General features: G+C 42.6%; 1 protein-coding gene across 3 annotated transcripts in view; it reads left to right on the plus strand.

Annotated features, from left to right (window-relative positions):
* Positions 1-4,100: 4,100 nt before the first annotated feature.
* TMPRSS6 (transmembrane serine protease 6) overlaps positions 4,101-14,681 on the plus strand; it is a 36,142-nt gene continuing 25,561 nt past the window's right edge. The window contains exons 1-6 of one of the 3 annotated variants that reach the window (XM_073000074.2): positions 4,266-4,314; positions 5,416-5,540; positions 7,466-7,622; positions 8,722-8,864; positions 9,597-9,664; positions 11,539-11,723. In XM_073000074.2, coding sequence (XP_072856175.2) covers positions 7,472-7,622; positions 8,722-8,864; positions 9,597-9,664; positions 11,539-11,723 — 547 coding nt within the window. In that variant the 5' untranslated portion in view covers positions 4,266-4,314; positions 5,416-5,540; positions 7,466-7,471. Of the gene's footprint in view, positions 4,315-5,415; positions 5,541-7,465; positions 7,623-8,721; positions 8,865-9,596; positions 9,665-11,538; positions 11,724-14,681 lie in introns of all 3 variants that reach the window. The other 2 variants (XM_020787701.3, XM_073000075.2) reach the window with 2 other exon arrangements.

Raw genomic sequence — 14,681 nt, forward strand, 5'->3', positions numbered from 1 at the left:
TCTGAAGCCAAACCAAAAAATAAAGCTAAACATCACACTTGGTTTGACGCTGAATGTTGGGCCACTAAACGCCTTATGCGCCGTTTATTCTCTTTATTTCAAGTCTACAACTCCCCAGAGACCAAGGCTACTTACTGCAGGTTGAGAATTATATGGCGCAGTCTCATTGACGCCAAGAAGCACAATTTTGCTTTGCGGAAATGGTGCCAGCTCCTAGAGGCCACAACATCAAAGAACAGCAAACTTTTCTGGTCACTCATTACCCACTCCCTTTCGGAAGACTCCTATAAAAGCTCCCTGCCTATCTCCCCTTCTAATTGGTCAACTTACTATTCAAAAATATTTTCTTCCCAGGACCCAATTCCTATGCCAAAGAATCTTCCCTCTGAGCTCCCCCTCTGGCCACCGGTCTCTAGGGACGAGGTCCTAAAGCTCATCTATGCTCTGAAACGCGGGAAGTCTCCCGGTCCTGACGGAATCTCCAATGACCTCTTAATCAACAACGCCCAATGGTGGGCTGATCCTCTGGCAAATCTATTCACCCTAATAGACGAACACGGCTCTATTCCAGAGGATTGGCTCACCTCCATCCTGGTTCCTATTTTTAAAAAAGGCGACCCTTCTAACCCGGGCAACTATAGACCGATCAGTTTACTCTCCACCATCGGAAAGCTATATAGTAAACATCTTCTGGTCCATCTCACTTCCTGGTCCGTTTCTATAAACCTTCCAGGACAAGAGCAAATCGGTTTTCACCCGGGTAGTTCAACACTGGATCACGCATTAACTCTCTCGTTCTTAGCAGAGAAGTATGTATATCATTTTAAAGGGAACCTGTTCGTGGCCTTTGTTGATTTGAAAGCGGCCTTCGACTCTGTCAATAGGTCCATTTTGTGGGGAAAACTAGCCGCGTGGGGAATTCCCCCACGTCTTCTTTTTTTAATACGTAAATTACACCATGCTAACTTCTGCCAAGTCCGTTTTAACTATAGTGGCTCCATCTCGGAAAAGATCCCAATTAACAGAGGAGTGAGACAGGGTTGCATCTTAGCTCCGTTCCTATTCAACCTTTTTTTAGCAGATCTACGTTCTCAGCTGCTGCCAGCCGAAAAGTCTGCTCCGTTCCTAAATAAGATACCCGTTCCCCTTCTGTTATACGCGGATGATGCGGCTCTCCTTTCTATATCTAGTCTTGGTCTAAGACAACTTCTCTCTCTTTTTCAATCTTACTGCTTACGCAATGATCTTGTTATTAACGCTGAGAAAACCAAGATTATGGTCTTTTCAAAATCATGGAAGCCCTTACACTGGAAAACCAATAGTCAACAGATTGAACAGGTGAGATCCTTTAAGTATCTAGGTTTACTATTCCATTTTCAACTCAAATGGACCACACATAGAGATTCTGCAATCGCATCCACCTCATGCCTTCTTGGTGCGATAACTAAATTCCATTATAACTCTGGGAACCAGTTTGTTCCAGCTGCCACCCGAATTTTTCAGGCAAAACTGATTAACCGCCTACTCTATGGCGCCCCAATTTGGATAAATGCTGTGGACAACAAAGTAGATCTACTGGCTGCCTCTTTTTACCGCCGGATTCTAGGGATACCAACTTCAATTAAACTATCGACTATAGCCCTAGAGTTAGGCATGCATCTACCCTCATCGATAGCGTGGGCACTCATATTCAAATTCTGGCTCCGCCTTTTCTTTAAAACAGACCCAGACTCTCTTTTAGTTCATCTACTTAAGGATCATTATCAATCCAAGTGGTTTACGTTATGTGAAACCAAACTTGGATCGATTGGTATACCTTTAAATTCCATCTTTAACAGCAATTTTGATCAGGCGCTCTCTCTTGTTAAAGAGAAACTATGGGAGTCCGAGTATATCCATCTGGTCTCCAGTATCAACCAAACATGCTCTCCTATCCACTATGGTATCTTCCCTACCTTTGGCTCTGGACATTTTTACTTACACTCCCTGCTGAACCCCCTAACCAGGAGGGCTTTTATGCTAGCGCGGCTGAATATTTTCCCCTCCGAGGTCCTCAAGGGGCGATATGCCCGAGTACCCTTCGAAAAAAGAACTTGTAACCTTTGCAGATTAGAACCCGATTCAGTTTCGCATATCCTGTGTCACTGCCCCAAGTTTAGAGATCTCCGAGACCGAATTCTAGGACCAATCATCTCGGGCTTCTCTAGTCCCCCCCAGCTTCTGACAGGTTTCCTCCTCCACGACTTTTCTCTGGAAACTACGACTCCAGTAGCTGAGTTTCTTGCTAAAGTGCTCACTCTCCAAACTTCAAAAAAACTAACCTAACTTCCCCCACTATTTTAATTTATTATTGGATTGTATGTTTTAACTGGTTTATGCCAATAAAGGTTGCTTAAAGAAGACTGATCCTCCTTGCTCTGGCAAATGAATTCAGCTAATTGGCTTAAATATACAGTATATGTAAGTTGTTTACATCTGAAAACATAGAAAACATCACACAAAATTTGGACAGTGGCAGGAAGTAGCATGTTAGATTTACTGGCACTAGTGGTAATCACTGAAATTACACAAACAAGGGCAAAATGCAGTTGATTTAATTTTTCAGTGCAGCTCGCTTGTTTTATGTTGTGTTAGTCATCGCACTCTTTGGGGCTTGTACTGAACGCGAAAAGGCGAATCATCAAACCACTGGTACAAGGAATTGCTCAAGAATTTCCCCTCAAAATTAGTTTCACTTTTGAAGATGATGAGCTGATCAGCTGACTGGATGCTCAGAGGTTTAGGTATCTGGCTGCAGACCCAGAGATTGGGAATTCCAATCCCCTCAGTGCCTTTTGTGAGCAGAGCCATTCTGTGTGGCCTTGGGCAAGCGGCACAGTCCCAAGAGTGCCAACCAAGAAGGAATGGCAAACCATCTCTGAGTACTCTCTACCTAGAAAGCCCTGAAAAGGGTGGCCGTAAATCAGGATTAACTTGACAGCACATGATTATTTATGAGCCGACCATGCAGTTCTGTGGTGAATTATTATTTATTTATTTAACATATTTTAACCCACCTTTCTAATTAAAAAGGACCCAAAGCAGCTCACAACAATTAAAAGACAGTATTTAAGTTAGTTACAATGAGTATACAATACTAAAAGGATGGAATATGTGAATCACCCCTTGAGCATGTGCAGGGTGCAACAAAATAAGAGAGTCCAAAAAGAAAGCAGATGCATCTACAAATCTAAATGATCCAGTAATGAACCTCATGACACAGTGGTTAAAACTGCAGTAAAAACTCTGCTCACAAACCGAGTTCGATCCTGACAGGGTCAGGTAGCCTGTTTCAGGTTGACTCAGCCTTCCACCCTTCCAAGGTCAGTAAAAGTAACCAGCTCATGGTGGTGGGGAAGGGCATCTCTTTTTCCTTCAGAAAGATAGAAGGACCTTCCAGATAAGAGAGAAAGAACTGCAGCAGGCAACAAAATTTGCCAAAATTAGGAGGAGGTGCATTGGAACCTGTTCCAGATGGGATCGTGCTCCCACTGAAGAATCCAGCACATGGTTTGCCACAGAACTGTTAAAGATGCAGGGCAATTATTCCAGAGGAGGGACCCTGGCAGCCTTAATTTGGAGTTACACACATTCTTAGTACCAGATTGTATTTTTCATCTTTGCCTCATACAGGCTGATTTTGATTTTATCCCCTTGAAACAAACAGGTGTAACTAAGACAGGGAAAAGTTGCTGAGCAACTCTAGCCAGCAGCCCTCTCGAGGGGGGTGAGACCAGAGGGAGGAGATGGTTGGGAACAAGTGGCCTGTTAATCAGCTCTTCTCACTGCATCTTCTACCCTGCATCTTGCAGGCTGTTCTCCAAGTTGTTTCCTTCTTGGGCCTTCTGATTCCTCAGAATCAGTTCAAAGGCTACTATAAGAGCTTTTGCATTTGACACAGAGGATTCTCATGATGTTCCCATGGAATGAGACATCCAGCAAGTAAAGGGAATGCTCTTTACTTGGCAAGCATCGATGGGGCTTCCGTTGCTTTTCAGCAGCACAGAATTCTTTGTAAGATAGCATGATTGCTGCTGGAAGAACAAGAGACATCCTATGTATAAAAGTCAGCTCATTTTGTCTTGGGACAAGCAAAGCTTTCCATGTAGGGCAAAAGGACAAAAGAAGAAGCGAGATGATTGGGTGACCGACCGCCAGGAAGACCTTGGGCCTGAGTAAATATTAAACCTCACTCAGTATTTACATATGGACATATGTGCCTTCACTTTTGTGTGAGAGCGCACCAGGTCACCCACGCAACAGAAAACTTCAAAGGTAAGTGCCCTTTTCTAGCAAGAGTGAAGGTTTGGGTGCTGTTTTCTGGTGCTTGGGTTTGGGAGCTTATACTAGAAAATCAGAGCCAGAAAAAGACATTTCGCTGTCTAAGGCAAGAAAAAAAATGGCGCAGTCTTCCATTCTGAGTACAAAAGGTGACCCGTTGGCTCTCCCTTCAATTGTGCTGACAGAGCAGCATTTTGTAACCACACATGAAAGCACCAGGCTAGTTTGACAGGTAACTTTTTACCAAATACCCAGCTTTATTCCCCAAAAGAGAAGAACAGCCATGGGGCTCTCTCAGAAGGAGGAATGGTTAGGGGGTTGTCCATCTGCCAACTGAGGTGATGGCTTCACTTTACTTAATTGTAGGTCCAGTCCCGAGTATGTTTTAGGTGCCCTTCAACTGAACACGCTGATGTAAATAAACCCTATGAAGAAACACAGGATATTAACTAGAGAGGCAGAATAAGAGCCCTGTGCATTTTTGCCTGAATTGTGGGTACCCTCAAGGGTGAGAAACAAAGAGAGCTACTGAGGATTATGAGCAGCAACGTCCTTGGGTAATGCTGGCTGAGGTGTGTGTGTCCCTTGTATCTGTAGTTCAAAAGGGGTAATGTTTCCAAATTCTGCTCTGTGGTATACAGACCTGCTTGCTTTGTTGGCTTGTTTCCTCACTCTCAAAATTCAAAGAACCAATTAATATCCTGAGTTTTTTCACAGGATTATTTACACCAAAATGTTCACTCGAAGGGCACCTGAGATTTATTCAGGACTAGGCTTATAATTAGGTAAAATGAAGCAACCACCTGTGTGCTTGGAAATGGATGGCAAATTTAGATGGCTAATGTTCAGTGCCAAAGGACAGGAGGGGGGACTAGCAGAAGGCACAGAATACCTTATCCTTGACATTTAACTTCCTTTGTTGAGCCATCTATTCAATCCTCCATTCTTTCATTGTACATAGGCTTTCACATATTAGGAAAAGTGAGGCAGCTATAGGACAAGGTAGACGGCTAAGGAGGATGGTGAGGTGAGGAGAACAGAACTGTATGTCACCTGGCTTGTCCTGTGCCCACTAAACTATCCTGCTATCCTCAGGTACACTGTAGGATACTGGTCTATCACCTGTGTTGAAGCAAACAGCCAGTCCAGCTGACTTTTATACATAGGATGCCTCTTGTTCTTCCAGCAGCAAAATATTCTTGGGCCAGCACTAGAGAAAGGTCATTATGGATAATTCTTTTATGTGGTTTCTATGTCATATTGTTGTACATGGCCCCGTGCCTGCATAGATCTCTGTTCAAAACTTCCTGGAGCTCTAGGCAAGGACTTAGTATTCACTCCTGCCTCACCTTGAAATTGACTTATTGCCATCATGTGTCCCTCCAAGAGCTGTTGGACTTGGATATTCTCACCATTCCATCTCAATGGCTTTGCTGGCTAAAGCTGGTGAGAATTGCAGTCTGATGGCTTTATAGCATGAGACACTGATTCTGTAACTAGAAGCAGTGGACCCTTAAGAGGAAAAGCCCATCTGTTTATTCCAACTTGAATGAGGTAAATAATTTGCTTTATATAAATCAGCTGGAGATAGCACCATTTAGTTTACAAATCTGGCAAACTGTCAACAGTCCAAGATATCCGAGGCAGCCCTTCACCAGGTGCAGGGGCACCAGGGCCCAATCCACCACACAGAGTATCAAGTCCAAAGGCATTCACTGCATGGTTGGTCGTGACAAAGCAGAGGCAGGAAGCGCATGGCTGAGAACACGGAGCCTGGACAAGGTGCTGAGAGGCAGGAGGCAAGAGCAGGGACCAAGGCAGGAACAAAAGCAGGTGCTGGAATACTAGAACACAGGGACTCTCGAGCCCAGGATCAGCAAGGCAGTCAACACAACCAAAGACTTTTGTTGTGAGGCAAGTTCTGGCAGGGAGAACCATGCCTTAAATAGGCTTTCCCTCCAGGTTTCCAGGTGAGCCTCATGAGTGGCCCAGCAGCTGCTACACAGGTCAGGGCCTGAGCCTGCAAACACCAGGCCACTCCTGGGTCAGGCCGGCCCTGATCCTGCAGCTGCCAGGGTGATGTGGGCCAGATCCTGACACAAACCAACCATGCTGTTTCCTAGTTGACTGTCACATGCTGACATATATCCAGCATATATACTCAGTCACATTACTCTCTGTGCCACAAAGTGTGAATGGGAAATCATAATTAGGTAAGAAACCAAATATCCTCTCTACAGGTCAGAGAAAGTCAAGGATGTGGTCAAATACAAATACAAACACATGTGAATATCCCCATCCCAGCTGGACTTAATGAGGGTCCAGCCCCTGTGTCTGGACTGTCCACTCATGTGTCCCGACACCACAAGAGTCACGCTCTTCCTGTCAGTGGTGTCAGGAGCTCTGCAGCCTCCCTGCTCGGTTTGCCACTCCAGACAGGAGGTGGGAGGACAAGTCTCCTCGAATGGCTGCTGAGCAGCCACCCAAGCAGGAAGACAGCAGAGCTTCTGATACCACTGACAAGAAAAGTGGGACCTTTGTGGTATTGGGATGTGTGACCCTCATTAGGTGCAGCTGGGACAGAGATATTCATATTCACTTACAAATATGAATATCCCCATCGCTAGTCATGATATCATCAGGTCCCTGGCTGAAGTGCTGGACAGAATTTTTTCTGTAGTCGAGAAAGAGGGAGGAGAGGTGAGGTAATGGCTGAGATCCTGTTTCTCAGCACAGTAAGTTGCAACTAGAGTAGGCCCATTGAATCAATGGAACTTATAAGGGAATTGACTCATTAAATCCCCACTGATTCCAGTGGACATACTCTAGTTCAAATTTACTACATTAGACAGCAAGATTTCAGTGCTTGCAGGCATCAGCTGAACCTCAAGTAACTGGAGTATACAGTAGCTGGCATTTGCAAACATTGGCTGAAATCATGGCCAGCATCACTCCTTTTCTGAATGGAGGAGGAAATGATCCGAGATAGTGAGGTTCCCTCAGCGGCAGGGCTTGGGGAGACGCTGATGGAATGAGTGGGGTTTGCTGTGGGACCTCTGCACCCTAGGTCAGGCCCAAGGACAAGAGGCTCCTCCCACCTGAGCTACAAGTAATGTATCTGATCCTTGCTTTGCTGGTTGGCAAGATTCCCATGACAGAGGCAGAAGAACAGGAGACGGATTCCATGGAACTGCCTCAAGAGAGACAGAAGACCAGGCTTCGTAACTGCCAGCGCTGCCTTCCACTTTGGGTAGTCTTGGTGCTCTTGGGTGGAACTGGAGCAATAATTTGGTACTTCTTAGGTAATAATATCTCTCTTCTGCTGTCTTCTTGTTTATGCTAGTTGCTGCAGATGCAGCACTGTGAATGCATGAGTGCAGTAAACATTTCTCAAAAAGATATCTCTGGGCAATGGTGCTGGACCTGCCTTTGGACCACTTCACAAGATCGTTCCCAGCTTGTTCTTGATGCAGTGGAGTCAACTTTTGTTTGATGTGGTTGAGCGGAGAAGGGACGAAAGGACTGCTACAGCCATTCTCCAAATTAAAAATAGTTTGAGGGGGTGCTGGTGGTCATTACCCTATTGTTTTTAAAAAGAGGAGATTAATGACCAAAAAAGAGGGCATCAATTTGTATATGCTGAGATACAGATTTATCAATTACTATAATATGACTCAGAATACAGGACAACCCAGCGCAGACCATGGTACAGGGACCTGTGTGTGGTTGTGCAATCTGCTGTCCAGGGGCTCACTGTTGATGGGTGACTTCAAGGCCCTGGAGGCTGTTCCTTCTTCCTTCCATATACCTTTAAGCCAGACATGAATTGGACAAAGGAGGAGGAAGACCCGTTTCATAGCAGAGTAGTGCGACTTGTACAGCCTGACACATGGCCATCCTAACTGTATGGCAAGCCAAGTATTGTATAATTATTAAGAATGAAGGTCTTTTCTTCATATGCATGAGATTTTTGGGGGGAAGTAAAATGGCAGAGGCTTGAGATGGTAGAACAGAATGTTGCATTTCAAATGGTTGCATGAGATTACATGTTCCGATTTCTTTTTATGATTTTTAATATTATGCTTAATTAGGAAAGGGCTGACTTCCAGAGGAACTAACATCCATTTAAAAGAAAAGAAAAGGAATACTGGTGGACTTAAAACACAGTAGAGAGGAACTAACTCCCTCTAAGCAGGAAACCAGCGCTCATTCTCCCAGTTGTACCAAGCTGTCTAAATTTCCTGCCTTGATTGTAGTTCTAAGGTGCTTAGATACATAGGTAGGCAAACAGATTGAATGGCTGAATAGAAAATTTAAAGCTTAAGCCTGTTTTAAGCTTATATAATCTTAGCAATACCTTTATTGAGATATAGAACTAATCAAGCTATCTCCTTGTTGTAGACTACAGACCACGTCATCTGGAGTCAAGTCCTCTGCACTTCTACTCTGGCAGCCTACGGATCCTCAATCAGCAGTATTCTCTGGATCATGAGCGGATGGAATCCAGAGCATTCTGGACAGAGATAGCAAAGGCACAGAAGATGGTGGGGCAAAGCTTCATGAGTACTAGAGGGTATTAGACAGCTTAGTGGGAACAGGTATTCAAGTCACTGGCTTTCATATTAGCCCCCCTCCCACTGCCTTTTGCACCATGGGGGAGATGGAGACAAATTCTGCATGCCATTCTGTGTTGAGGAGTATTGAAATCTAGCTTATTGTGTGACCTCTTCTCTCCCAGAAAATCATGTTTTGTTAATCAGCAAATCATAGTCTGAACCCACTGTTTGCTGTAGAAAACAAACTGTGGTTTGTTTAAACAATAATTTGTCGTGATGTCAAAACCTATAATTGTGGTTTGTTTGTGGTTTGTTTCCAAGTGTCTCACACTAGACAATAGTAGTTGAAATGGATGGGAATGAAACAAACCAGAAATTGAAAATACAATCCATGGTTTGTTTGGTTCTATGCTGTGCAATTCATGACTTAAGCAAGAAACTATAGTTAACACAAATTATTTCCAATTGTGATGTCCCTGCAGAAGTTAAGAATGTGATGCCACATACACACTGCCTCATTTTAAATTTCCCAAACAAGGAAAGATTTTCTTACTAAAGACTCTCAGGAGCAGAGGCAATAAAAATGGCATGGCAATTCTCATCAGAACCAGATTATTCATCATTAAATGGGATGTAAGTTGTATTATAGAAGAGAGAGGAGAGTATTTCTTTGTGAAGATGCCAGTTCCATGTTATTATTTGAACATGTTTTCTTCACAGCTGAAAGAACTTATTCATGCCACTGATCTGGCTCCTTACTACAACTCCAGTACTGTCTATGCCTTTGGGTGAGTGAAACAATATCCATGAAACACTTAACCAGTTGTGTCATACAACAGTCCTGAAGTCAACTGCACAAACAGTTGTGCAACTGTGAGCCAAACAGTTGTGAACTATGAAATCAACTGTGACATGAACTACATGGTCCAGAAAGAATTGGGAAAAGGTTGTGTGGTCCTCAAACTTACACAAATGTAAGATTAGGTGATACATTTTATTAATACTGATAATCATGTGCCATCAAGTCTATTTGGACTTATGGCAACCTTCTTTGGGGTTTTCCAGGTACAGAATACAGTGGTGCCTCGCATAGCGACGTTAATCCATGCAGCAAAAATTGCTGCTAAGCGATTTCGTCGCTATGCAATTTTAAAAAGCCCATAGAAACACATTAAAACCTATTTAATGCGTTCCTATGGGCTTAAAACTCACCTTAAAGTGAAAATCCTCCATATGGCAGCCATTTTCGCTGCCTCTTAAGCGAGGAATCCGTCCCTAAACACAGTGAGTGGCCATTTTTTTTACCCGGGGGGTCATTTTGGAACCGCCGATCAGCTGTTAAAAATCATCGCTTTGCAATGATCGGTAAGCGAAACAGGGAACCGATCATCGCAAAGCAAAAAAAACCCATTTAAAACATTGCAATGCAATTGCTTTGCGATCGCAAAATCTTTGTCACTATGCGGTTTCGTCGCTAAACGGAGCGCTCATTAAGTGAGGCACCACTTTACTCAGAAGTGGTTTACCATTCCCTTCTTTTATTGGACCACTAAAAAGTGATGTTTAGTGGCCAGACAAAAGATATCAACCTGATCTTATATGAACTGCATGGTTCAGTGCTGGCTGCCCAGCAGACTTGCAGATTATGCCAACTTGAACAGGATTTCAGCCACAATATCAGACCAGCCATCCCATGTCTCATGTATATATTGGTCCACATTTGCATCGCTATCAGCATCTTCTTGGTTTGGATTGTAGCCTGCCACATATGATGAGTTTAAGGAAGGCTGGACAAAAAATGGATTGAGATCTTCTAGTACCATGATCCTCAACCTTGGGTCACCAGATGTTCTTGGACTAAAACTCCCAGAAGCCTTCACTACTAACTGCATTGGCCAGGATCTCTGGGAGTTGTGGTCTAAGAAAATAAGAGGACCCAAGGTTGGAATCTACAACTCTAACAGATCTATGAGTTACTGAAATAGGTCTACAAGGGTTTCTAACTCCCAATTAACGAACAAATTTTTACTTTTTTAAAATAATTCCTTATCTCTCGGCCTCATGTTTTCTTACCTTTAAAATGGGGATGTTATTGGGTTGCTTTTGACTCAGACTTTGTGAACCTTGTTAGCAAATTTGAGAGTTTTGCACAGAATTTCTACTTTATAGTAACCGAGATATAGTTGCATGTTTATATGCGTTATTCTAATGAGTTGTTCTCAAGGTGCTGGAGGTAACTGAGAACCCATCCAGTCACCATTTGCAGCTGCCTCCACCTATATTTAGCTTGCTGTTTTGTATTTTGTCCTCTGGTTGGTGGATCTCAGTGTTTTAATAAACAAACAAAATAGAATCTTCAAGTTTGAAATCTGTACACCCCATCAGACTTAGATGCTTGTGGTGGCGCTTGTCTTAAAAGGCAGATGAATCCTCCATACATTTCCTAGATGTAGTTTGGCCATGATGCTAGGTTATTATGCCTTATTATTGGAAATTATTTGGCTAACTCCAATAGCCATGGCATGACATGTAAATTAAAACAGAGAAGTGATAAATATTGTTATTATCATCATCATGTCAGGGCTAACACTAATAACAATGGCTTGACACATAAATACACATGGAGGAAACATGGTAAATATAGTTATTATCTTCATGTCAGGGAAGGATCGTTGACCTGCTTCTTCTGGTTTGCCCTTCGAATCCCAGCAAGCCATGACAAGGAGATAACTGTGGAGAAAGTAAAAGCTACCCTGTATAAAGAGCTTCTGGCCAACGTCAATAAGACAGGTCACCGCTCCTATCAGACAGAATACAAGATTGACCCCAAATCTTTGATTCTGCTGGGTAAGTACTGACCACGTATATGCACTCTGTGTTGAAGAAAGGGCTGATGATGCCTATGCATACTAAAAACTGGTATTAGGATAAACATGATGGAGAAGATAAACATCATTGTTTAGAACCAATGGGTGTGTGTAAGCAGGAAAAAGCAAAAGAATCGGAAACATGGCTACTTGCTGACAACAAATAAGATTCAATTACTTTTCCTTCCATCTTATATAGAAATGACTTCTGATAAGTTATTATCCATCCATAGAAAAACCACCCTCAAAAAGGTCTGGTTTTAATTAAACTTAAATAGTAGTAACAAAGCAGCCAGTAAGTGAGATCTTCTTGCTCAGCATAGTCAATCACACTAATGTAGACCCATTGAATCAGTAGGAATTCAACTTCTCTGTAAGTTCTGATTTAAATAGGCATACTCTGATTTAAATAGACTTACTTTAGTGTAGTAACCAACAGCTGGGGCAGGTCCTTTTGAATCAATAGAACCTATGGGGCTGATTTACCAAATCCCCAATCATTCAATGGGTCTGCTGTAGTGCAATATGCTACACTACGACAGCAACAAGATTTCAACCACTGAAAGATGCTGGATTGCATGTGCTGTAAAATGCATATATAGACAGGACATGATACAAACAAAAATAAAATGTCAATATTCTATTGACTTCAGTTGGAAAAATACTATAGGTATATACTCCTTGTTTATTTCAACAGCTAATTGTCTGGATATTTTGGATATGCCCCAGGGACATTTGCATAAGATTTACTATATATTTGAATCCTTATATAAGAGAGGTGTTCTCTTCATGGGCTGAGCTGGTATCACCAACCTCACTCCTTATCCTGCAAGGATCAAAACATACACATTGACGTACAAAACAGATGAACAGCACTATTAACCTCTGAAACCAACCATCTCACCTGTTGCAGGACAAAGAGGGTTTAGATCCAGACTGGATGATGAAAAGCTATCAAACTACTTTCACTTTTGATTTTTTTTCCCCCTCTGGCGGAGAACATGCAGAGTGTTCTTGTCAAGCACAGATCATTGCCTGTGAAGAACAGGGTGTTGAGTGGTTTTTGGCTTTTTTCTGCCATGAAGAGCAATCCACCCAAGAAGCTTGTCCCAAAATGAGATGACTCAGACTGCAGGAATTAGTTCTCTCCTCCACCCTGAATTAGACCATCTGTTCTTTAGAAAAATGCCATGCTGAAACAACCAAATTAGCACTCACTGCTATTTCTCGGTCTCTTTCAGCATCTACTTGCAGATAGCTTGTTGATGACGTTGATATAATTTACTGTTTAGGCCTTGATGTGTGATGGTTAGAGAAAGCAGCTTTGCAAGCAAAGCTGTGCTTAGCTCTGGCAGATGAGTCAAAACACAATAAGCTAGTTCACAAGGTATAATGAGGTTTAAGAAAAGCTCCTGTTGTGACAATTATTTACTCTCTATAGTTAAGGAATTCCTTCTTCAAAGAAGAATTCCTTCTTTTTTGTAATGTATAGCCTTGACCTTTGTTTCTGAAGTTTTGCATTTCTCTTCTCACAGCCTTCCTGGAAATGCTTCACTAGCTAAGCCCATTGTATTCTTGTCCCCAGTTTGGAGAGACAGTACCCTCATCCAGTTCTGCAGTGTATCGGCATTACTGACTTAAACTAGCAAAGGGCCCTTTCTTTATTTCCAGAGCACCCTAAGAAGTGTAATTCTGTGATTCCATGCAAGAGCTGAGATTTTTATGGGAAAATTCCCAGCATTTTTTCCTTATACACAGGTAATATATACAGGCATATGCAAACAAGCAAGTGTGAACAGGACACAGGGTGCTGTATAGATCCCTGTCCTGCCAGCCATATTTCCACTGCTGTTTTCAGATGGGTAGAAGTCCTTTCCAAGCAGCAGAATGGAAGGTTATTTCCTAACTTCCCTGCAGCATGCATAAAGGAGAGGGGATCTGGCCTCCCTCTTGAGCCCTTTGCATACCAGACAACTCAAAGAGAGTGAGGAAGAAGAGCAGCCATAAATAATAGACAGCTAGTAAGCCAGGGGGACATTTGTAAAGTGCTAATGATATGTTTGTGTTATTCCCCAATGTTTTGACATTTATTATTAGCATCCAAAAGTAATATTTTGGTTCATTGTGCCCTTTACAACTAGCTTCATTAGCTCTTTTTATATTTAATCTGATTCTTCCTTTTTTGCTATTGTCACTGAATCAGTGTTGATGTCCCATTTTGCTCTTTCACCCTCTTGTTCTCATTGTTGAAGGAAACACTGAGACCAAAAGTATATGCTGGCCAATGTCTCTCTGGACTAATAACCTGCCATTACTCATTATCTCTTATTTACATATTTCCCATTTCAGAGCCATTTTGTATGTCTGTGTTAAAATCTAAGTAAATCAAAATTAGCAAAGAGCAGAAAGACATATTTAGACATATCTAAGTGGTGAAAATTATGTTCTGTCATGGCTGGCTACACAGTCAGATCCCAGTGTGAATGCAGTGGATTGTGTTAGCTGAAACGCCTGCACAATCTTCATGGTCAGTGTCAGATACAGCCTATTGCAATAGTCAAGTGTCAGAATGGAGAATAAGTCTTGAACTGCCTATGGGCAATACAAAGTATTACAGTGTGTGTGCAGTGATATTTACATTCGCTTATGGCCGTGGTTCCCAACCTTGGGGTAACTCAGGTGTTGTTAGACTGGACTTCCCAGAAGTATTTCCCCACTGTGCTAGCCAGGATTTCTAGGAGTTGCAGTCCAAGAAAGTTGCAGTCCTTAGTCCATACACTTGTAGTCTCAAGATTAGACTACTGTAATGTGCTCTATGTGGGGCTACCTTTGAGAATGATGTGGAAACTTCAGATGGCACAGAATGCGGCAGCCAGACTTCTTACTGGGATGAAAAGGTACCACAATATTTCCCCCACTCTGGCCACCTTGCATTGGC

This window comes from Pogona vitticeps, chromosome 5, assembly GCF_051106095.1.
Source record: "Pogona vitticeps strain Pit_001003342236 chromosome 5, PviZW2.1, whole genome shotgun sequence".
Lineage (NCBI taxonomy): Eukaryota > Metazoa > Chordata > Lepidosauria > Squamata > Agamidae > Pogona > Pogona vitticeps.